Genomic DNA, 24,918 nt, shown 5'->3' on the forward strand with positions numbered 1-24,918 from the left:
CCTTAGTGGCTTCGCTCTTCATGAGAATCAGGTTACCTGTGTGAGAGTCTTGCTTGGCACATCTTCCTACCTTTTAATGTAGACTATATTGAAGACTTAATTTCTTAAGTCTTCCTTATGACAAGAGGACTGCTGGTTGAAAAAGACTGCTTGTTGTTGAGATGATATAATGATATTATTTCATATTTTCCTGCCTCTGTCCCTACTGTATGTGATAAAAAAATCCCAACCCATCCACTATAAATTGTATCACTACTGTTTTTTACGAAATTACACACTTATTCCACTTACTTGTCAGAACATAGATACATATATTCCCACCTGCCTTTACCCCAGTTACTATGCATGTGCAGATGTTATCCAGGAAGACATCAAACGCATTATATTTCCCCATGATAAAAGAAGAGTCACTTGTTTACCAGCACAGAGGAATGTGCATCTGGAGTAAACAACGCTGCAGTGCTGTGGTGCTACAGTGGATCATTTCTCCTGCTGTAATAAAGGCAGAGTGTCTCAAAAGCAACATCCTGAGCCACACTAATTGAAATCATCTCCTCATGTGCCACAAGTCAGGATCGATTAAGACAGATTAGATCCCAACAAATGGTCAGATGGCTATAAGAAATCCCTGTGCACAGGCTCTGTCAGGAGACAGCCAGTGAAAGCATGTTTTCAGGGAGCAAGAGATTTGGTGTTGTAACAGGCTGACTGCTGTCAAGGACCTTTTCTAGCTTTTGAAGAAGAGTGTTTGATCTGTTGAGTGCATTGCAGCCTGAAGTACAATTGCTGTATTTTCCTCTTTTACCCACTGACCTACAGGCGAACACTCACTCTGTCAGTCCACATGCTCTTCTTCTCTCTGTCTCCAAATTGCTTTTGATGCTTAAAGTGAACAAGTGCCAGCCCTTCTTCACACCAAGGACTCCTGAGTGTGAATCAATGTGTGGGTTGTTTTCATACAGCATTTTGACAAGCAGATTTCCACTCTGCAACCTACATGGATAACGGAGCCACAGCTCTGCGATATGTGCAGACATCAAAGCACTCCCCGACCTGAATCCATATAGGTGCAGCCCTGCTGCATTCTCATCCATCCAGAGGTAGAAGGCCCTATACGTTCTGTCACTGGAGGTGTGCTACAGTAGGCGAGGCAGACAGTCTTAGTATTTTTTAATAAGACGGGCAATAACAATAAATCCTACAGGCTAATCACCCACTCCTCAATAACTCCCCCACCCCTACCCCCTCAAACCCGGAGCGATGCAGCATTACTCCGCCACCGCCTTCAATTACGCCATTCATCATGCGTCTTATCTGGCTGCTGGTTTGATTGAGTGTGCAACGGGAGGCGTTGCAAACCCTGCATTCTCTCTACCAGTGTGCGTGGAAAGGAATGGAAAGGTGCATTTGGATGTGAGCGTGTGCTTGTGTGTACGCGGTATATTGGGATGTATAAATGGGTGTGTGAGTGCATGCATGCCAGATCTACAGGAGTGTATAAATCAAACCAGATGATCATCTCCCCACTCTGATCCTCTCTGTCTCAGCAAGCGCATTTCTCTTTTTTCCCCTCCTACTGTCCCTGTACTTCCTTCTCTCTCTCTCTCTCTCTCTCTCTCTCTCTCACACACACACACTCCTCCTCCTTCTCTTCTTCTTCTTCTTCTTCTCCTTCTCTGGAACAGATTTGTCTGGGGGCCCCTGTCTAATCTCCAGCAGTGCTGGGTGTTGGGAGACGGGCGACAAATTTTAATAAGCAACTGGGCGCTGTAATTTAGCGGCCTGGGAGGGAGATTAGGCTGATTGATGCTGGGCTCGCCTAATGGTCCAGCCTACGGCTCCCAACCCAAATTGGTGGTAATGAAAGTTTTGTGCAAATTGAGATGGAAGAAAATAAGGCATCCTCTCATCTTCTCTCACTCTCTCTATCTTCATTCTTTCTCTGCACTCCTCTCTGTTTCATTTTCCCCTCTGCTCTCAATCTTTTTGACAAGGTGTGTCTCTCTGTATTCTACTGTCATGTCCTCTTTCTTTCCTCCCCTCATTTTATTCATCATCTATTTTACTTTCTTGCTTTCAAGCTGTCCCTCATTTTCACCATATTCTTCATGCCCTCTTGCTTCTCCTCATACTCACCCTTTTTCACATTTATCGCTCACTTGGAGTCTTCATTTGTCCTTCATCAGTTTTTTCCCCATGTCCCCATGTTTTTTATTTGCTCTACTCATTTGCTCCCTCCCTCCTCTGGCATTGCTGTGCCTATGTTTGTGTCCTTTTTGCACATGGGTCAGGAGGTGCTTTCTGTGACACTCCTGTGTTGTCAGGACAAATTCATGCAGATCACAGGAGAGATGAGATGAGGGGTCTGATGGATGTGTAAATCTACCTCCATATTTTCTTTTTTCTTTGCCCCTCCTCTCTAGCTTTTTCTCTTCATCCCACCAAATCACTTTCAGCTGGACTGCCACTCTGACAGCCTTCATCAGCCATGCATTATTAGTTTGTGGAGATTTCCAGATGCTTTACAGGGTTATTAGGTGAATGTTTGTCTGTGTCCAACACAACATCCCAATAGCAAACCTTGAATTAATCCATGCATTTTTCAGAATTTAACAAAGCTGCAAATTCCAGTTAGGTGTTGCAAGAAAATCCCATTTTAGTTAGAGCTGCAATGAAATTGGCCCGCAGTTATGGTTCTACTAATTAGGAATACAAATATTAGCTTCTTTAGTGTCAGAGAATAGACTGCCTCCTAGAGAAACACAAACTTCACAAACATAATATGAAGTCAGAAGCCATTCTAACACTAACTACTCAGCTACTGAGCTTTCTGCTGTGAAGCCAAAGCACAGTGAATGTTCTGCACTGAACATGATATCAACTTACATTTCTGGGTGTATGTGTGTATGTATGAGGCACAGGAAACAGAGGTTTCATAATCCATGCATGCGCAAATCAGTGTCTCCAACTTCCTTTGACCACCACTCCCTTAGGAGAGAGAGAGAGAGAGAGAGAGAAACTGTAGTGAATGCAGGGAAGTGGAGCGTGGCCTTGGGGGGAAAATAACACAAAAAGCAGCATGTGTGTGTGTGTGTGAGTGGGTTGGAAGCGCTAATCCACTGCTAATGGAGGACCGCAGTACTTTATGTTGCATTTGATATTTATATCCCATGAGGAAGGATGTGATGTTTTAAATTCACATGGGACTTGTGGCCCTCTAGGAGTTCAGCTTATGTTTTGTTTACATGTACTACATAAGTTTGTGTGCCCATTTCTCTGTATGCTTGTGTGTGTGTGTTTGCCAACTCCAACAACTGCTGCCCAACAACATAACGAGTGTCTTTGGGCACTTTTCAGTACCTGTTTTCTTTTAACTCCCACACAACTCTATACATTCATGCGTTTTTTAAGACAATGCTAGCAATGTTGTTTTCCTCTTCCTCCTCCTCCTCCACTGCCACTGTGAGTTATGCATTGAACTATCATTATTAGCTTCATTCCTCCCTCTGAGGTATATTGTTCCAACTGCAACATGGATGCACACACCATTAAACAAGCGAGCATCCTGAGCTTTTTCACGAGGAGGTGTAGAAGGGATATAAAACCAACATGCTTGGAGAATCTACAACACGCTCCACAAATGAGTGTTCCCTCCTGTAATCCCACTTGTTAAAGTGTGTTTCCTAACACATATTTCACAACAAGCATCCTTTTGCAATATCCTGGACAAATGTGGACAAGAAGAGCACTTATTGCAAACACATCCAGGACTATCAGGCCAACTTGATTGACGCTCAACACCAGAGTCTGACCGCCAAGCTTGTAAATAAGTGGCAACCGTCTGTGAAGTCTGTCTTGGCGAGAGGCGGCCCTTGTTGATTACTCACCAAATTCTGTGGTTGGAATCCCAGACAACACAATAAGATGTTGCTTCCCGAGTCCCAACAACTGCCTGAATACAGTGTGGTTGTAGAGCCGATGTGGCCTCGGTCCACAGCAACTGTTAAGGCTTTGTAAAGTTCACACAACAGCTCAAAAAAGTAGTTTGTTAGCACTGATCGTTTATTTTTCTTGTTACAGAGTTTGTGTGGATGAGATAAGATGGATGACGGAAAGGCAGAATATGGCTTAGACTGTAAACTCATGGGAGTTCTTAGTTCCTGCTTTCCTTTTTTTTCCTGCCGTTGTAGTTAAAATGTCCGGTGGTCAGGCGTGCAGTAATTTGGCACTGTTCAGGATGTTGCACAAGTTTCTCCAGGACAGTACGCCTTGCTGTTTCTTGGATAGACAGTACGACAGGGCCATTTTAATAAATAAACTCCTGGAATAGCAGAAACAATGGATAATGCTTGGCTGCTGCTGCTGCTATTTCTTCTCCTTTCTTTGCCTCACTAGATTAAAGCACAATATATTTGGAGCTTTTTTAGATATGATCACAGATTATCTACCTCCCATGATACAGGCTAGTGGAGAGGCAATAATGCAAAATGCTCTGCAGAATGCTCTCCTCCCACCTCATAGTTTTATGGGGGATGATGCTTTGAGATATTAAATGAGCTGAGGGAACACTCATATGATTGTGGGATATGGGCTGCAGTGTAGGTGGGGAGGGGGGGTCGTTTGCCTGACTGGCTGATGTGAAGCAGGGGTAGGGGGAAAAATAAGTGGGGGGATAGTATAGTGAAGGAGGAAAGGAGAAGGGCGAGGTGCTGATGGGAAATAGACGAATGGCGTGCCAGTGTCAGAAGTGGTCATGTGCTGAGGAAAGAGTAGGGGAGAATGAGAGGGAGGTTGGAAGGAGGGCTTGACTGATTAACCTGTTTACCTCCCTGAAAATGCTCCAGGCGCCATTCTGATTAAAGTTCAGCCTTTCATCTATCATCGCCATGGCCGACTTGAACCTTCAGAGCTGCCGATACTGAACACTGTCAAAGCCATCGAGCTTCCAATCTGCTCCAACACTACACCGTCCCACGGCAAAATAATATTCTCAACCAAATTTGCATCTCAACTGTTCTTGTGACCTCTGAACCTTAGAGGATCCCTCCTTCTTATGTTTCTCTCTGGGTTCTTTCTCCATCACATGTTGAGTTTGAAGATATTGCTGTCTTTATCTGGTCCTCTCACTCTGCCTCTAAGCCTCCTCTAAGACTCCCAGGGAATGGTGCTTGTGTGTCTCAGCCTCCAGTGATGTGCTTTCCCAACTCAAGGCTTTTAGCACCTCCTGCATAATACGATTACACCCGTTTGGGGACGGGATATTGTCAGCAGCTTTCTATAAATATCCATCCGGTCCAGTCACCGTAGCACAGTAGCTACTACAAGTGGGCTGGATGCAGCAGTGGGCAGATACAGCGCTGCACACAGTGTTCTGGCCACTCAAGCACAAATGTTAGCCCTTTAAAAGCTTTTTGCAGTGTCGTAAGATGGGTGTTTGTGAGCACAGTCAGAGAGGGAAGTAGAAGGAGACAGGAGATGGCAATTTGGTTCGGCTATACTGACCATCAGTATTAGTGCAGGTAGTGCAGGTGGAGAGGAGATGAAGGTTTTCTGTTCGAATGACGGTCTTCTAAAAGCTACTAAAAAGCCTCAGAACCTCAACAAAGCAAAGGACCTAAACACAGATTGCTTCATTCCTGTTTCCGATCAGATTTCTAATTATTACATGATAATTTCATGGAATATTTTGCTGGTTTGTCATACTGCTTCCATTTAACCCATGGTGTGTGGGATCTGCTTGTTCACGGTGATATCTCTGGTCTCTTTTACAAACACAGAAATGTTGGCCTCCCTTATTTCAGTACATTCTCTACATTGTTGCTCTGATTCTCTTCTCTGTAGGAGGTAATAGAAAATTAGGTCAGTGTATTTGATCAAGCTTTGACTCGTTTCCAGGCAGCCATCCCAACAATTTTATTTTTCTAAATTTCTTTTTTGTTTACTTGCTCATTCTCCGTTTTGTTCCTCGAGGCCTCTCTCGCTGTATCTTCCACAATCTGTCTCTGCTGCTGTCAGTGAAAGTTGACTGAAAACACATGGGCCTGTCCTGCCTAGTCATGCCTCAACACATGATACTTGGTGTCGTTTAGACCAAACAGGAAAACATAACCAGCCTCTGGTTGTGGTTGTTGTTTCCAAAATGCAAAGGTCAACAGTGATTCCATTTTGTTTGGCATTTTTATTTTGTCTGACTTACAAGGAATGAATTTCTTGTATTTTTTTAGGTGCAGCAGGATGTTGTTGGTTAGGTAAGTAGGCAGTATAGATGTTGGTGTGTCACATCTGTGCATGCAAAATTAGCTCAGAGAGTGTTATTATTAGTCTACGTGGACCCTAACCCCTGGGGCAACAGGAAAAAAGGTTTAGGTGATTTCATTCGAGCCCAGACAGCCTATATGGTGTTACAGCAGCCTGTGATGGACTGATTTAATCCCACTGATGGTTCTCATAAGACACAGGAAGAGGGATAGACATGTGTGCACATACATACACACTGGCCTTTAGTCATACATGTGGACAGAACACAATTGTGTGTGTGTGTGTGTGTGTGTGTGTGTGTGAAAGAGAGAGGTCAGCAGGGCTAACAGAGTCCCCTGGCTGTTCTCAAGGTTAATGTGAGACTGACAGTGGCGGCTATTAGCAGCCTTGAGATGGTTTCCACCTCCCATATGCAGAGCTGATTCATCCCGGTGGCAGCAGTGCATTAAGATGTAACAGCTTTACTCCCAGGTGTCACTCACCCCTTTAGAGAGAGCCTACATCATAATTTTACATTTCCTATTAACTCCTATTGTCTACACCCAACCACAATGGTCCATTAACAGGATAGGTTGCTGCTGTTACTGCCTCATTCACACGTGTCACTCAACTCTTCCTATATGTCATTATTTCATGTCATCCCATTGTCTGCTAATTGAAATACCACAGGCATTGTCTGTATGGCCCATTAATGGGACAGGAGCGTTGTTCCTAAGTGTCACTACTGCTTTTGGTGCTAACTCATTAATTTTCATAACTATGTTTGACTTATACATGTGCAGAGAGGTGTGGCTGCAGAGAGAGGAAAAAAATACCTCCAAGAAGACATTGACACGTTGAAATCTCACCATTGAAACCTCATTTACATGTTAATTCAGAGACATTAAACAGATGCTCTAATCAAGTGTGGAATGATGCTTGGTGTCATGCTCAAGGACACTATAGTGAGTACTGTTGTGCAGCCATTAGGCAGTGTTTGATAAAAATCCAATAAGAGAGAGTATGATATGCATATAATGTATGTGCAACATTTCTTATTAATGCAGCTGCTTCACAAAAGTATAAGGAAAGGGTGGCAGCAGTGGTGCTCATATGAAGAGGGATGATGTTGTTGTCTCTCTGTCAACTGGATGTCAATCAATCAATTAGCCAATCAATAGTCATCTGGTGAGCGCCTACGGATACTGGGGAAAATCTCCCAGAAACACTTGAATCAATTACTTTTCGCCTCAGACCCATGCCAAGGTGTGCGAACCACCACAGACACATTATGTACCTTTACTTATGCAGGCTTTTGTGTTGAAGTCAGGGCCTCCCACTCTTCCACATACCCAAACGCCCAGGCATCAGATTGCAGTGCCATGGGAAAGAGAAAAATGAGTAAATTCTGTCTTTCCCCTCATTCCTCATCCTTCATCCCCTTTCCTCCTCCTGCTTCTCCTCTTCCCTCTCTCTCTCTCTCTCCCTCCCTCCCTTAATGGAAAGCAGCATTCCCTGGCTGCCGTCAGCAGCTATAGCCAGCTACACTATAACACAGTTAATAGATAGGCCTGGCAGCTTATAGAGTCCATGCATTTTTAAATGTGAGTTTTATGACTCCTGCAGAAAAGGCAAGGGAAGAGAGGCAGGAATATGCTCGATATTTGTTTCTAGAATGTGTGTGTGTGTGTGTGTGTGTGTGTGTGTGTGTGTGTGTGTGTGTGTGTGTGTGTGTGTGTGTGTGTGTGTGTGTGTGTGTGTGTGTGTAAGAAAGTGAAAGAGAAAATGCATTACAGAAGTAAAGGAGTATCAAAATCTTGCTTGCGTTTGCATTCTCTGCTCTCTATGGAAGCTGCTCATCATTGTATTTCTCTATTTTTTTGTGGTATAACCATCTCTCACTTTTTCTCTGTCAAAATTTCATCATATCTTGCTTGGTTTATTAAAGATGCACACATGCCTGCACATGCACAAACACATTGTAAGGTCATTCTGGTCATATGAGCCTGTATACTAAGCTGAATCCAGCTGTTGTTTTTATTTCACATGCATCCAGATGTTACATTGATTTATACATACAGTGTTTATAACGTGTGTGTACTTGGCTAATGTATATTCTTAATCTTGGGGCTTTGGAATTTATGCAATGACCTTAGGCCAGCTCAATCACACACACACATGCATGGAGTTAGTTATGCATGGATAGGTCCTAGATAGGTCATAGAATGTTGACCACCTTTTGGTAGCATTAATCTGTGTCTGGCCTGACCCACAAACCTGTGCATCCCTTCTGCTGTTGTGTGCAACTGTAATACACATGAATACATGCAAACATGTTGCAAAAGTACTCTGAATGATCTCACTGTGAACAACAACTGTTGAAAAGCACAAAGATCTGTGCATGAAAATGAAGTATGGGGCCTACAACATGCTTGCAAGTTATTAACTATTATCCAGCAGCGCTACTGGGCCTACTCTATATATAAGAAGAAAGGCTCCATCTAGTTTATTGGACTGCGATTACTTTTTACCAAAGGACACAGTCTGACTAATTTTCAGACTTTATGGGAAAAAGAGCAGTCCTTTATTTAAATGGAGCCACTCTGTCGATTACTGAGGTTCTGCCAACACAGCGAGCTCTGTCAAAATGACACAGTTGCACCCGCCTCAACTTATCCTGCAACATAATGAGACGTCATCTGGTAAAGGGCAACACTGGCAAAGCACACATAGTGAATTATGATGCAATGTGAATGTAGTATTTCAACTGTTTACCTTTCCATCATCGCAATCAGAGATAAGACAGCTGAAGACAAGATAACTTTGTTGTACAATCTTGCCTGTAAGTATTACAAACTGTACTTCAGTGTTTTAGACTCTGATAAAACCTCAGGATCTGTTCTAACTCAACCAGGACTTCTTGGCACAGAGTTGATGTCTCAAAGTCAGAACCACTTTAGTCAAAGAAAAAAAGTCAATCTTTTAATTGACATGTGGTTGGACCTTGCTGTATAGAAGCCGGGATTAAACTCATACTCTATGTGGACACAAACCAGGACGCACACCATAGGCGAATAGAAATTGTTAGTAGTTGTCAAGTGCCTGATAATAAATATGACATTGATTAAGTCGGACACTAGAGAAGGTAGTCTAAAGCAGTTGAAAGAGCCCCCCCCCCTGTAGAGCCATCACCTACAATTGTGGGCTTACTATAGCCCACTTTTAGTATAGGGTTGTTAATTCTCAAAGTGAAGGACAGCGAGAGTAGCTAGCCTTGCCGACTATAGTCTGCATGTTATTCGTATGTATTCTACCACTAAAACATCATAGTGTCTGCCCTTGGCCTATTTACTAGAACCTCTATTGGCAATGTATTGTGAGGTAGCTTATCACTCGTCTTTCACACTGCATCCTATTTTTACTGTCAGCATAAAAAGCAGATACACACTGTGGAACAATCATTCAACTTATTGAATTTAGCTCTTTGTAAACAGGACTCTTAACAAGCCCTGTGGAAATACACCGACATTAAGTCTGGCAAGTGAAACTGGCTTTGTGCCACACACACACACACACACACGCACTGTATGCACACAACATTTGATCCCAACATAATCATACTTCCACAACACTGTTCAACATACGCATGTTGGTATGCAAAATCTACACACTTCACTTAAAAGAATAATACAATATAAATGGCATCTTCTGTTATATATCTTAGATAAAAATGTGCGTAGATACTGTAATGTTATTTTTATGGTATTATTATTATGAAACTGTCCTTGTTTGATCCTTCAGCGGGCAAGTGGTGGTATAAACAGGAAGAGGCCCGGTGCTTTAGTGCGTCATTTGCTCTTGTGTCATTGGATCTTCTGTGTGCATTGGATCTTCTGTGTTGAAATGTGCTTCGCATAACACTAGCCTGATATCCTGGAGAGGTACACAAAGGTGACACAACGTTATAGGCAGGCACACACATACATAAAAATGCATGCGCAGTGTATTACTGTGTGTTGAGGGAAAATGAAACATCCTCTTGAGGCAGCTGTGTTTGGTTCCCTTGTGAGGATACACTCATGTTAATGTACGGTAAAGGTGTGTGCATGAAAAATGACAGCTGTGACTGTTGTACGTGTGTGTGTGTGTGGGTGTTGAGTCTATTGGTGTCTGAAATGTGGACTTCATTTGTGCTGGGCCTCTCCCTCTAACTGGAACAAGGATGTTGGTGGAGGGAGCAACTCACTCTCTCCCTCTCCCTCTCTCTCTCGCTCTCTCTCTCTCTCTCTCACACACACAGACAAACACACTAATGCAGGGTTTTGGACATGGTCCAGTCCCTTCCATTGATCGAAACATTGCATTGTGTTGTAGAAATAGGCTATCTACCTTTGCAATTATTACTAACTATATCTTCAATTGAAATACGACCTCTACTCCATTGTAGTCTGAAATATATTATTTCTATTTATTATATTGTTATTAACAATGGTGATTGTTATCTGTACTAATCTGAGCACTGTACTTGTGTCATTATGTACACAATCCTGGAATGAGTTTCATGTTATTTTCATCCAGAAAACTGATTGGACTCACATCTCTATCTGTGGCTCCAGATGTTTTTTTTCTTTATATGTAAGATTTAACATTAATGTTTGCATTTTTTTTATTTAAATAGAATGATTTTAGTTGTTTATGCCCAGGTGTACAGTTGGAGAAGAAAGAAGAAGAGATCGTCAGGACAGAGCCAGATGTTTGGTAGAGGCAGGACTAAATGAGTGGAAGAAGTGTGTGGCTATTGGGAAAGAATAACATGTGCTACAGACCCCAGACCGCAGGAGGCATGACTCCCTCACCACTAGGAAACCTCAGTGCTTTCTGCTCCATGCTCTGTTTGCTCTTTTTTTGCTCCTTGCTGGTCTCTCCCTTTAGATTTAGCATTGCCATATTGTTCATCTCTTCCTTTTATACATCCTTGTCTTCTATCTGAATTACTCACTTCCTATATCCTCCCCCCAATCTAGAGCTCATCTACCCTTTAACCCCTCCCCACACACACACACCCCTTTCTCTTGGCTTTCTTCCCTCTTTTCTATCCAGCTCTCTCACCTCTCCTCTCTCTTCATATTTCATATTAAGCAATCCTTTCCATGGAGCCAGCTGTGTAAACAATAGGGACCAGCCCTCTGTGTTTTCTCTGAACGGGAGAAAAATGCCGGAAAAACCTGGCTACAAGGAGCTCGCCGCACGCTGTCCACACGGATGATCTATAGCCCTTTGTCTCTCCGACCCCCTTTGAGCACAAGTGGGACTTTCTGGGCAGGGATGTTAGTTTTTGTGTGTGTGTGAGGCTGACTGTTAAGCGTACGAGTGTGTTTATATGGGTATGGGTGCTTTCTGTTACCATAGCCCCCCGCAAATATTGACAGAGCTGAATAGCTACAGTGAGTAGCGCTAAAGCAAACACTGCGTGTTATTCTCTGTCGAACATTTTGTCACCAACTACATTCTTTGTGGCAATAACCGAGCCTGCACCTCACTATATCCTCTGATTCTTAAGTTTGTAATTTGATTATTAGAAAGCAGTCTTAGCTGTGCTTCACATAGCTCACCCATATATAGCAGAAGCACTGGCCCATGTTAGGCTACTATCTATAACCCAATAATCTGTCTACCTGTTCTGCCAGCAGCCTATTTTTACACATTCCTGGAAGTTGCTGATGTTCCAGGGATTAAACTGTCTTCATCTGATACTCTTTATTTAAGGAGTGGGTTGGCAGGCAAGTTTAGTTGTAGTCTGTGACTTTGGTTGACACAGTTAGAGGATGTATCCTTCCATGTGAAGGTTTGTGTGCGTGTTTATGGGTCTAGATGCATTCATGCAGGTGGGCAGATGGTCCAGTTCTGCACTGACAGCCATAGTTGCACTAATTTTGTGTAAAAAAAAAAAAAAAGGCTACCATCTTCCCTGACACACACACACACGTCCCTGGCTTTATTTTTTTGTAGGTGCAGTGCTTGCTGGCATTTGAGATAATTAAAGGCTGACCTTTCTGAGGTGAGGCAGAAATGTCACCCGACCTGCTTCTCTGAGTGGATTTACCCCAAAGAGCGCCTTGGTAAAATGGCAGAGGATTCTCGCCATCCCAGATGTGCACTTAGCACCCTTTAGCCCTCTTACGCCACACTTTTTGGCCATCACCAAGAAGTATCTTCCCACCTTCTGCTCCCTCGGCCTCAGCTAAGCTGTGATTCTAAGCATCTTAAGACTACACAGGTGGAAGGATCACTGAGGTGGAAGCAGTTCTCTTCGATTCTGTCTGAAATATAACACTGAGATGGTATCAAGTACGCTGTGCAAATGTTTGAAAGTAGTTTACTAATGACACAACATGTAAATGAAGGAGTTTGCATAGAAAATCCTCTGTATTTGCATTTACCATACATATCAGAGCGTATGAGGTAAATGGTAATACACCATTTATGTTTTGCCCCATGTTATCCTGTTTACCAGATGTTTTGCATTTCAGTGAGAGTTAGCTGCCTTGCAAGGTTACTGTTTCAGTGCCTCTTTGTCATCATTTAGTATACCGATGATCGAGGGCTGTGTTAAATATTGACTCTGACTCTCCAGCTTTACGCTGGCCTTTCTAGCTTGAATAATTTACATGTGTTAGCTGCGGTCTGAGGTCCAGACTTGTAAGAGTGTCCCACTGCCCCCAGCTGCCATCACCTCACACACACACGTGGTGCACTCTTTATGCAAATCCAATCCCATCAGAGGCAGTAATGTACAGTAAATGCAGTGTACTGTAAGACACTTCCTCAGGGCAGAATGATGACATGCATATGCGATTTAGGACATGTCTTGGGCACACATTAATAAGCACACATGCACAGGCTACATGCATGGCCGCACACAACGTACATACGTCTGCATAGATACAAAACAGGCAATTTTTTTATGTGAACGCAGGCACATTGGCTCCCACAATATCCTGTCTCTCCTCTGACGTATACATCCACCCACACTGCTGTCCTCATAAAAATTTCAATGCATCGTGCTTGAGTGACTTCCATTATGTGTGTCACTTCAAAGCTATGCAGGCTGGAGCCAGAGCCCCTCTCTGTGCTGTAAAGACTGACAGCCACTCTCAACTAGTGGCCTGTAGCCGTTCTTAAAGGAGAGTTTATTGTATAAATCCATGCACATTCTCAGTGTAAGTAAATATGAAGCAACAAGGTAGACTACCAGGTGTCCCATAACAACATGATAGCAATTGACCTGATATTGTGTTTATTGTTCTTCAGTATTTGTTACCCTAGGCTGTTGTAATCTGACCTACACAGCACTAAGATTACCCAGAATGATCAGTTCACTGTACTGTATTGTAAAATATTAGCCATAAAAAGGTGGCAACACTAAATATGTAGTGCTGCTCTTTACGTGGATAGGTAGCAGCATTACATAAAAGAAATCTACTGCAGTTGTGTGTGCATGTTTTCAAACCAGGCTGTGTGTTTATTTCCATGTCAACTGTTGCACTGTTTTTTTACCCGCAAAGATCTGGTGTCTGGTTTTTTTTACTGTCACTGACCTCCTTTAACAAACCTGTTCATGTATACATTACATACACACACCAGACTCTGTCTCTCTGTATGTCACTGGTTGCGTATGCCATCCCCTCGCAGTTGTGTTTGCAGTGTTGTCCGCCCGTCCACCGCGACCCTGTGCTGCCATTTCTGCTTCTTCTGATTATTAATTCAGTGTTCACTGTCACAACCGATTACTGTCTCTCATCATATCCTATAACCTCTAACCCTTCCTTCTCCCTGCCTGTTACATGCCAAACAGAGTTAAGGCCGAGTGACCCAGATTGTTTGTTTATTTTTCCTTTGACTGTAACTGATCACACACAGTCCCTCAGGGGCTGCCCTCCATACAGTGCTCTGCCTTTGCACTTATATGTTGAACTTGGCAGGTATGGGCTTGAAATGTTTAGCATTTTTTTGCAAATACATTCTGGCATGATTCCAGGCCCAATGCATTTTTATTAGCTGTACCATTATAATAATCGTAGACTTCTGCCCTTTATCCATGTCTGTTTCTATATTTCATGCACTAAACAAAAGGAACATTGGGATGCCTGCTTGTTATACTTGTATTATCTGTGCATCACTGTGTATACTTGTACATGCAACGTCGGCCTTGACAGTATACACGATGAAGACCGGTAACTGTACAGCATTATGCAGAAAACCTCCCCCCTCTCATCATTGTCATATCAATGACCTTTCTGTGTCAGCCGTAGCATATAGAACACATACATCATGCGAAAGAGGCACCTGCCAGAGATATAAGCGCACCCTGACAGAGGAATGGAGGACAGATTAGTGGGTGTGAAGAAGAAGAGTCAGAGAAAAGAGATGCATGTCGAAGGACGTGCGCATACTGTATATGCATAAGTGTTGCATGCTATACAAGCATTTCATCCTCCTATATCCTATCCAGGGTAACATCAGACCACACAGCTGTTTGTGGGAATTGTGATTGGTTTGTGTACATTAAAAGGAAAGAGGATGTGCTGTGCATCTCAGCAGCTAGCCAGCTTTGATGTGCAGTTTTCACAGCAGATTATACCGGTCCTCCATTGTGGGTTGATTCCTCATATATTGGTGTGTGTTGGATCTTGGTAGCTCTGATTATGTGTGTGTGTGTTTTGTCCCGATCATTGGCAAAGGGATTATCCAGGTACTCCGCTTCTTCCTGCTCCTATCCGTTTTGTTGAGGCTTGCACGTGTGTATGCATGGATGAGTGCAAAAAGGACTCCTGATTGTATACTGTGTTTGAAATGCCTCAGCTGCACCAATCAGACATTGTTTACATGCATCAAGAAATGTTTTTCAGCTCTCAGCTTCAGACATGTGGGCCTCATTCATGAGACACGGGCCCATTCAAAAACTCAATAGCTATGTCCTTTTCTCAAAATTATGATGCACTTACTGAACAAAATCCACAGATCTTTTTTGTAGCAATTATTATCTTTAATGCACCAACAGAAATTACCGGAACTACCTTGTTAAAATTAATGGGAACCCTTGAGGTCGGTTGTTATCGAAAGGTAGAAAAAAAAAATCTTTTATTTATTTGTTTAGTGTTGCATTAGTAAAAGGAAGTGAATGCACTATGGTAAAGCTTTTGCCGGTGCACAGTAGTGTGACATGCCACTTATCATTCAGAACAGCCTACACTAGACAGTGTAATGATAATGGTGAAGAAAGTGGCCCATTTCCAGCCACTGGGTCTCTCATTGTCCCAATGAGTTGTGGTTCCTCATTGAAAAACCCAGTTGTAGCCTCTGGATATTGCATTAAAATATATATGGTTTTACATCACTCCAGTGTGTTTTTGACAGTGCTGATGCATTTTACATGATCGCACCAGTGTGCAATGTAGAGTGTATCAAAACGGTAATGGTTGTGTCGTGGTTGGTGTTATGAAAGCACAAATGATATGATATAGGCCATTTACACCTCACTGTCCTTTGTGGTTATTAGATGGCTGGTAAGGAAAGTCCGGGGCTTTAAAAGCAAATAAAACTATAACCTGCTCCCATGGGCTTTAAAAAGATCTGTAAAAATTTTCCAGCTAATGTGTGCATACCCTTCAGCCCACACCGGCACTTTAGCAATGAGAAAATATAAATAAGGCAGCTAACAGAGGGCAAGTCCATAAAATCTGATGGTTAAGAGACACATATTGCCATTTTCACATGCGGTAAGACTTGTGTGATGGTTGTCATCATGGATTGCTTCTGCACATGTTTGTGTTAGGCCGAGTCAGGTACTGCCAGCATGGCGATGGCAAAGGCACCCACGGTTCTGCTGTCTTATTTGCATTGCATTCTGTGGTCTGAACTGCTGCAAAGAAGGAGTCATTGAAGAAGTACACTGGTCTGAGTATGAAAATGAATGGATGACACCCACAGAACACCAAATACAGACATGTCATATATATATATTAATGACGCTGTTTTGCCATCTTGTGTAACAGCTAATGTTGATTTTTCCTAACATTTGTCATCCATCTAAACGCGGCTGCCTGTCACATCCCAATGCTTTATGTCCTCCATACAAGTGGGAACAGGCACACAAACATGTCTGACTGGACCCCTCTTGCTTTACAGCAGTTCATCCGTGATGTCCTAGTGTGATTCATGCTAGAGTGCCACATTCCTGTGCAACACTGCTCATGCAAAGGCACATTCCTACTGCTTTATCTGTGAGGTCTCTGCATGTGTTTCGAGACTTCTTAGTTTTAATGCTGTGCAACACATTCGCTGACTCATTTAAAGGTCATTACGGCAAGGAAAAAGTTCTGCCTCTCTTATGACAAGCTGTTTGAAAGAAGTAGCTCCTTTCATACTCTTCTATATAATGTACTACTTTATGATAATTGTGTTCTCTGGGTGTTTAGTTGTCAGTGCTCTCATGTCTGCTGATGCTCTGTGTGGTGATTACAGGTCTGTATGTTCGTGTTTTGCTGTTAATTTAGAAGTATATTCAGCAGCAGAAATCTCCAGTGGTTCCTAGAACGGCGCCTTGGGTTTCACCTCTGGCTTCTGCAACTGGTGTAATTAGCAAAGTTTTCTTTTGTGGTGCTCTCTTCGTTTATGTTTTGGCTCGCCTCCCACAGTATTTGTAGTCTGTCACTGTTAATGAGCATGTGTATGAGCACACAAAGCTGCAAAAGAACATCACACACCCACTTCTCTTTTTGCAATTTTAACACTCCATTAGATAATTAAGGCGGATAGGGTGTTTTTGTAACATTTCAGAGGAGACATTGCCATTAATTAGTGTCAGAAGAAAAGAACTGTTTTGCTCAAGCACTTAAGTACAAAGGGAAGTGATCTCTTTACCTTGTCACTGAAGCACTAAAAGGATTTCTATCTTTCTCTCTGTGTGTTTTTTCATAGGTTAAAGCTTTGAAAAGGCAAAGAGGGGGCCCGTCCAAGGAGAAGTGATTTCTCATGGCATCATGTGATCTGTGCATTCCCTACAAGTGCTCTGCAGTTGAAGAGTGAATCTGCACGCCTGTGAAAGCATCACAACCACTAGCACCCCTATCACCACTATCGCCACTCCTGGCCATCAAAGTCACCTCGTCTTGACTCGACTTGCCTTCTGTCTCCTTCTCCTCTCTTCATCTTGAAGATAAGGAATGGCTGTGTTTCTTCCCTGCTTCTCTCCAACGCCTCTTGCAAATAAGGCCTAGCGTGTTTCACAATACCACAGAAAGAAAGGATAAAACGCTCCGCAGAGCCCCTTTTTTCCTCTGCCCTCCTGTCTTTTTTATCTTTGTTTCCTTAGTAACTCAACCCTCAACACACACATTCACTAAATCAACAGGATTTTTTTTGTTCTGGTGACATCTACTGCAGCTGGTTGAAGGAAAACCTTTTCAACCTAAGGAGATTTTTTTTACAAACTTTGCTTGGCAGTGTTTTGGAGTATCAACTGATCCAGCATCCCTATGGGGGATTAAATCATCACAGGGACCCTCACTGACTTCTTTTTGGCTGTGTCACATCCTGTTTAAAGGGATTTTCACTGAAGTCTGTTTGTAACTGGAGGTGGACTGAGCCATTATGGCTGGGAAGGGCAACCCGGTGCCGGGCCCCCACCTCAACGGCTTCCCCATGCCCACCTACTCCTATTTCTTCCCCCACATGTTGGGGAGTCTGTCGCCTCCAGCGCTGCCAGGACTCCCCATCAGCGGATACAGTACCCCCTCTCCAGCCAGTAAGTAAACTTCATGCTTCTTTCCATGTGGTGGTTTGTGTTGTGAAACCGTGGCATGCTACGGCTGTTGTGCAGGTTTTTGAGTGACAGGAGGAAGGAAGAAGATTTACTAAGCTTTGTGTGTGTCCTGGTTTACCTGTGCCACACAGTGTTTCTTGTACATCTCCTGCACTGTGTGTGTGTGTTTGTGCATATTGTTATGCCTGTGAGTGTGGTAAGAGAACACTTTCATCTCATCTTGTTTGAAAGATGTGTGTGTTGGTAAACAGAGAGTCAGCCACACACACACACTCCCTCATCGCCTCCAGCGCTGTCCTTAATTTACAATCCCACACACATCAACACACACACACACAGAAACATCAGCACACATTATAAGAAAATGAGGCAGGACAGCCAGAAACGAGCATTGTTTATTTGGGGAACACAAATTTGGCAAGTGTTCCTAAAATAAATCTCACAGCCAACATTCACGCTGCAGGTCCCTTATACGATCTGTCAAAGGCTTCAGAACTGACTTGCAGTAGTTGTTGCTGTAGCTGTTTTAAATCAAACTGGGTGAAAATTACTTGTTTATAAGGAAATAAAAGCAGTTGGTGTATTGACTAATGCACATGGACATCCTTATCCTTTACTTAGTTTTCTGCCTGCTGTAGTTGCATCGTTAATGACTGTGAATTCATGGTACAGTATATTCAAACACTGATGGAGGCAGCAGCAGCAGAAACATGAACTAAAGTAAACTGCACACAAACAGTCAGTCTGTGTGCATAAGGGACTAGCCATGCAGACCGTGGCCTTGCTCTCACAGGTTCAGAGGGGGTCAGTGTATTGACTTTCTATCTGCTGTGGAGTTTGCATTGGCAGTCAGCGTGGAGGGAAGTGAAGAACAGTTAGTGCCCTGCCCAGCCACTCCCACTTCCTCACAAAGACTGGAGCTGCTGTCAAATTCCTCTTTTTACACTGCTGCAAGCATGTGTGAGTGTGTTCATATCTGTGCGTGTGTGTGTGTGTGTGTGTGTGCGCACGCTCTACTCTCCCAGTGTTTGCCATGTGGGGTGGCAAGATTTCTTCCCTTTTGCCTAGATAAACATTTCCTGTCTGTAAACACTAGAGAGCCAGGAACACCACAGTTTCCTGACGTGCACGAGTACACATTCACACTTGCACAACATAAACACAATCTTTGCCCTTCATGCTGGCTCACTTTCTCTCACTCTTGCTCTTCCTCACATGCAGATAACTGCAGGCATAATTCACACATGCTCACACACACAAACGCACGGACACAGCAATACAAACCTTCGTCTCCTTCCATATACACACTGTAAACACACCATCCTCACCCCTTCCTCTCCCCCCTTCTTGTCCCCTTCACTGGCAGATCATTTCTCACACACACACTAACACACACCAGCTAAGCCCCTTTTCAGTGCTGAGCATAGAGGAAAAGAGAGAAAAGAGAATGAGTGCAAAGGGAGCGGGAGAGAGAGTTTGTTTGGAGCTTGAATGGGGGATTTACAGGATGTTAGATTTGAGGCTAAAGAACCGAGCACTGTCCTTGATAGATTTCAAACATGGCAGCGCTTCCAGTGTTGTGGCTATTTGTGTGGGTTTTCTTGTGATCGTTAATTTTCTTTACTGCACTCCAGAAGGACAGTTTTTGTGTTTCTTTTCTTTATGAAGGTCATGTTTTGATAAGAAAATAACAGATCACAGCAGTGGTTAATATTAGCAGCATTGTAGTAGATGTTTGTGGCCTAAATAGAAGACATAACGTAGCACAGGTTACTAACTGTATTATAGATCTTCGTCCAGGACTCCTATTTATTTTCATCCATGCATTCACATATTGGATCAGAGAGGTTGAATTACATTTTGTCCTAAGTATGTATTTAGTTTTATTTTTTATTTATTTTTGTTCAATATCACCACAGTCTTATAATGTGGTGCAGATGTTCCTGATGTGGATAATGAAACCAGCCATTCTGTTTTCATGCTGAACTCATTTGCCATCCAAATCTTGGCTCAGTTGACCTTCCTTTTTTTCCTGCAGTCTTCTCTCTCTGGTGTCTCCTCCTCTTCCTCTTCCACCCGTTTCTCAGAGCTGTCCAGCTCCTCTTCCTCAGCCTCCTTTAGCAAACCACAATAGACCAATTATTTGGACCAAGCAGAGCAGAAGGGTTAATCAAGGCCTTCACTGTAACTCCCTCTCTCTCTCTCTCTCTCTCTCCCTGTCTTCAGCTCCAGCCTCCTGGGTTATGTCTTCACATCACATTATCTGAAAATCATCAGGTTAGGTTATGCACCGGAGCAGATCAGTTGCAGATATTGATATTACATTTATTGCCTGCAGCTTTATTAGTTAACTGAATATTATCGCTATAGATTGATCACACACACAGACAAATGCACACACTGCTGTATTGAACGCAGCCACATATCCACATCAAATAGTGTGTGCTTATTACACACAAACATGCAGGTGCACAACTTTCATTTTCAATTAGGTCCCTTACACGACACGCCTCTGGTGTAAGGGAATATGGAACTATCTGGCAATAACAACCTGACTATTGATCCCGGTATTATCATTAAAGCCTTCTGCTCTCTGTCACTGGGTCTAACACCGTGCTATTACATTAGCACAGTGTTATGAGGGATCATAATGAATGGAGCCAGGTTGCTACCTGCTGCCACGGTGGACTAATTGGCTTTTCCCCACAGAGTGCTCTTGTTTCAGCAACCACAGTAATTGCTTGGTACAGGAAAGCTTCCTAGGACGGCTAACACACACAAGCAGCACCTCTTTTGACTTATTAGGAGGCAAAATGGCATTTATGAATGTACTTCTGGGCTAGTAGAAGAAATATGAAAGGATATTTTCAGACCTCAAGGCAGGTTTTGTGTGTATGTGTGTGTGTTACCTGTCCCATTAGGCAGCTCTTGGTGGAATGTACTGACCATGGGTAAATATGGATATGGTAATGTTGGGCAGAGTGTGTTTGTGAGGACGTGTGTGTGTGTGTGTGTGGGTGTTTGCTGGTTTTTGGACAGACAGGTGGTTCCTCTCTGCCCTGGTGGTCTGCAAGAATCAAGGGGCCATGTCAGTGCACTCCATGGGTGGCAAACACACACACACACACACACACACACTTTCACATACACAAGGCTTGAGGATAATGACAGTGAGAAACACTTGTGGTGCTCTACCCTTTGGCAGCGAACCAAAGTGTGTGGATACCATGCAAGCATGCATGCTATTGACTGATGCACTTTTTCTATCAGGCTGCTATCAGGTGCCAACCATTGAGATACATCAAACACACACACATGCAGACTTACACAGGTCCTCTGGGGAACTGGTCATTATTGGAAAGTCATTTGAGCTGTGCCAATACACTGATGGCGAGGACGCAAGCTTATTAAACATGGTGTGTAAAACACATCAAGCATGGCAGCATAGCACTCGTTCACCCCAGCTTAACGACCTTGTTAATTAACTGCTCAGCACTGAGAGGCTGATAGATGAGTGCAAGGACTGTCCTATTCGTAAATTTTCAAAGAAGCAATTGTCTGTGGTGCTTCTCTGAGATGCCTGGCTCATGAGCACTAGTTAAAGGTATCAGGGAGAAGGTGTGAAAATGAGCAAGGCTTTGGAGAAAGCCGGTTTTAAAATATGAGTGAGAGAGACAGAGAAATGCAATAGTTCTGTGCAGATGTGACAAGACTGGGAGCCTCAGGCACACACAAACACACACACACGCACACTGGCTTTGGCAGCATCCATGTTCCGCGCAATCATCATGTGCCAAAACACTGGCGACCTATGCCAACAGGAGCTCCCACAAGAAATCCCATCACCCTCTCCATTAGCCCCCTAGTCTTTTTCTATCCCCTCATCCTCCATCTTTTTTTACCCTGTTCCTGGCCTCTGCTCATCTCTTGTTCTCTCACAAGCCTTTGTTTCTTCAGCTCCATGTTTCATCTCTCCCTCCAGCACACCTTTCTACACTCATCTCTTTTCCTCACATATCTCTTCGCCTTTCTCTGTTATCCCCCCTTTCTTCCCACCCTCCCTTTCTCCACCCTGGGACTTGACAGAGCTATCATTACCATGCCACCTATTTACTCGCAGCCTGTTATTTTCCATTTGCTTTGAGGGGACCCAGGGCCAAATCCCTGCCCACAATACTTGATCCTAGCCACAGGATTTATCCCTGAGTGGCTTGGCAAGTAAGGTCCACTTCCCTAGGCCCCCCTTCTCCTTCTTCTTCTTCTTCCTCTCTTCCTCTCTCCTTCTTTGGTTTTCTATTGCTTGCTCTCTCATTCTGTCTTTCTTTCTACAGGTTTTCCTTCCATGGCCGCTTATGCAAATACAGACCCTCCTTTTCAAAGAGCTGTCTACCCATAATCCGATGGATGGCTCCATTTTCGGAGCGCCACACATGCATGCATGCACACTCACATTTGTGCATCCAGTTAGAATCACACACTCTATTAGGAATACAAGGGCACTTGCTATCTCTCATAAACATTCACAGCAACTGGCACACATGCAGATACACACTGCTAGACCGACACACGGAACACCCTCCCTTTCTTTAGCATGGGTGTTATATTTTGAGAAGCGAGCGCTTTAAGCTGTAGCTGGGCCATAACAACTTCAAAACCAGCAGGCTGTCGCCAGCAGCCATGCAGCACTGCAGTTGGGTAAACACTGGCATAATCTAAATCTTTCTCTGATGTGCCAGCACAAGTATCTTTATTTCTGCTCTCTTCAAAGGCCCCTCAAGGAAGTCAAGACAAGGGTAAAACGATAAGAACTCCCCTTTTTCTTTCCCTCTCTGTGACTCTTCTATCCTTTCCTTCAACCTACTCTTGCTTTGACCCCTTTCCATTTCCTTTTATCTCCCCTCCCCACACATACGCACACACACACACACACACACACACACATACATCTCTATCTTCTTATGCCCTTTTTGCATTACCCATTGCATACAGCCATAATTCACACTGCTGGATACATTCAAATGTCAATGACTGTCTCACAGGCATCATTCCTCTATTGTCCTTTGATAAGCACTAGGAATGACGGCATCTGTAAAATATAGGGCAGTTACCTAATGGAGGAGACAAGGGAGGAAAGAAAAGGAGAGCGCTGAGGAAAGGTGGTGAGAGGTTGTTTGGGTCTGCCCTGCAAAGCTCGGAGAGTGATTGAATTATCAAGCAGAGCTTTGCTTGTTGTCCAGGGGGTTTTCAGAGGGAAAGCCCTTTTTTCTGCAACTAATGTGCTTTTTCAGCCTAGGACAATGGCTAGCTGTGTTGCGCAAAAGGGCTAAGAGAGCTCTGTTCGGCCAGAGCTTATGGGGCCACCAGCTCTCTCTTGGCACCTCTCTAAGAGGCCTCTGGCCACACTTAACCTCAGGCCTGTCTGCTAGCATTAGCACATAACCTCGTCAGAGTGGAAAGACAATGCACTTGTGACAGCATTAGCACATTATAGGGCTAAGTGTACCATTGGCTGCCTAATGCAGAATGAATTGTGGTGTGTTTATATAATCATTAGCATTCCATAGGTCTGTGATATTTAAAGCTGCTGAAACCTTCTGTTACATTCCTTGTGAACAATGAGTCTTTGTGGTCTGTGATCTTTTTCTACAGTGTATGTGAATACTGAATAAAGGCAGCCATTAGCTCTTTTCACAGCACATCGTATTACCTGGAGTGTCCCTGTAATTTGCAATAATTATAATAAATCGCAGAGATTATCTGTGCTATTGAAAATTTCAATGCAGATTTGGTTCATTGTCCGATGACATAGTGTTCATCTAACAATATTGGGCTTTTATCTATCAGCTTCTCAGCTTAGACTGACAAATTTTAAGTGTACAGCTGAAATTATTAATGTTGAAAATGCTCAAGAACTGTCAAATCAAAGGGCTAACTCCCATGTTAAAATGGCCAAAAAGTTCACTTTTAGTGACATCTGTACAAGGAGTTAATTTTTTTATAATGTCATAACTCATTTTAATTATATTACGACCTAAAACTATGCACAGTTATGGGCGCAAATGATTTGAATGGCAGGTAGGTGCCCCATCATAGCATAAGCTTCCTGTTTCAGTGACTGCCCACTGACTTTTGTCTCAGTACAGTGCGGTCTGCAGCTTGTATTTACAGTGAGGGGCAGCTGTGTCAGGAATGGGTCATGCATGAGTCTGCTGGTCTGAAATTAGTGTAGCTCCATTTTCTCCCTCATTATCCTTTACTTTTCACCATTTTGCTTTCATTTTTCATCCCCCTCATCTCTCTAATCTCTCCCTTCACTCTGTAGCCTCTCTTTTTCTTTTCACCATTAACAAAACAGCTGTTCAGTGCTTAGCCTGTGATTACTGTTAAGAGGCACCTGAAACTTTTTTTTTCTTCGCTCTGTCACACACAAACACACACACACTCATATACTTTCATACAGTTTCTTTTGTCATTGTGATTTGGCCTATTCTCTGTTTCTCAGAGACATTATGTAAGTATGCATACACTGGGCAGACAGAGAGGATGTAATTAGTGACACAGATTTGCCCTCCATCTGAAATGGCCCTCTAAACAACTGGTGTGCATTATGCCTTGATTAGTCCCCTAATTTGATCTCATGCAACAAACAGATGTTCGCGCAGCCTCGCAGTCGTACCAGCCACGAATCCGTGTGCCAGGAACGTGAGCCAGTTTTTCTGGTGTGGTTTTTTTTTTATATATATATATAAATATAAATATATAATGCTCATTGCAATAACCTAATTATTCTGAACTATTTAACCAAAAATGAAGTGACAATTACGTAACATGCACAAGGATATCAGAGCCCTGTATCT

The 24,918-nt window shown here is 43.2% G+C and overlaps 1 protein-coding gene across 3 annotated transcripts in view; it reads left to right on the forward strand.

Annotated features, from left to right (window-relative positions):
- raraa (retinoic acid receptor, alpha a) overlaps nucleotides 1–24,918 on the forward strand; it is a 116,321-nt gene that overhangs the window by 33,945 nt on the left and 57,458 nt on the right. For all 3 annotated transcript variants that reach the window (XM_028430378.1, XM_028430377.1, XM_028430379.1), the window contains one exon: nucleotides 17,218–18,043. In XM_028430378.1, the coding sequence (XP_028286179.1) occupies nucleotides 17,890–18,043 (154 nt within the window). In that variant the 5' untranslated portion in view covers nucleotides 17,218–17,889. The remainder of the gene's footprint in view (nucleotides 1–17,217; nucleotides 18,044–24,918) is intronic.

The sequence above is a fragment of the Parambassis ranga genome, chromosome 19 (assembly GCF_900634625.1).
Source record: "Parambassis ranga chromosome 19, fParRan2.1, whole genome shotgun sequence".
Taxonomy (NCBI): domain Eukaryota; kingdom Metazoa; phylum Chordata; class Actinopteri; family Ambassidae; genus Parambassis; species Parambassis ranga.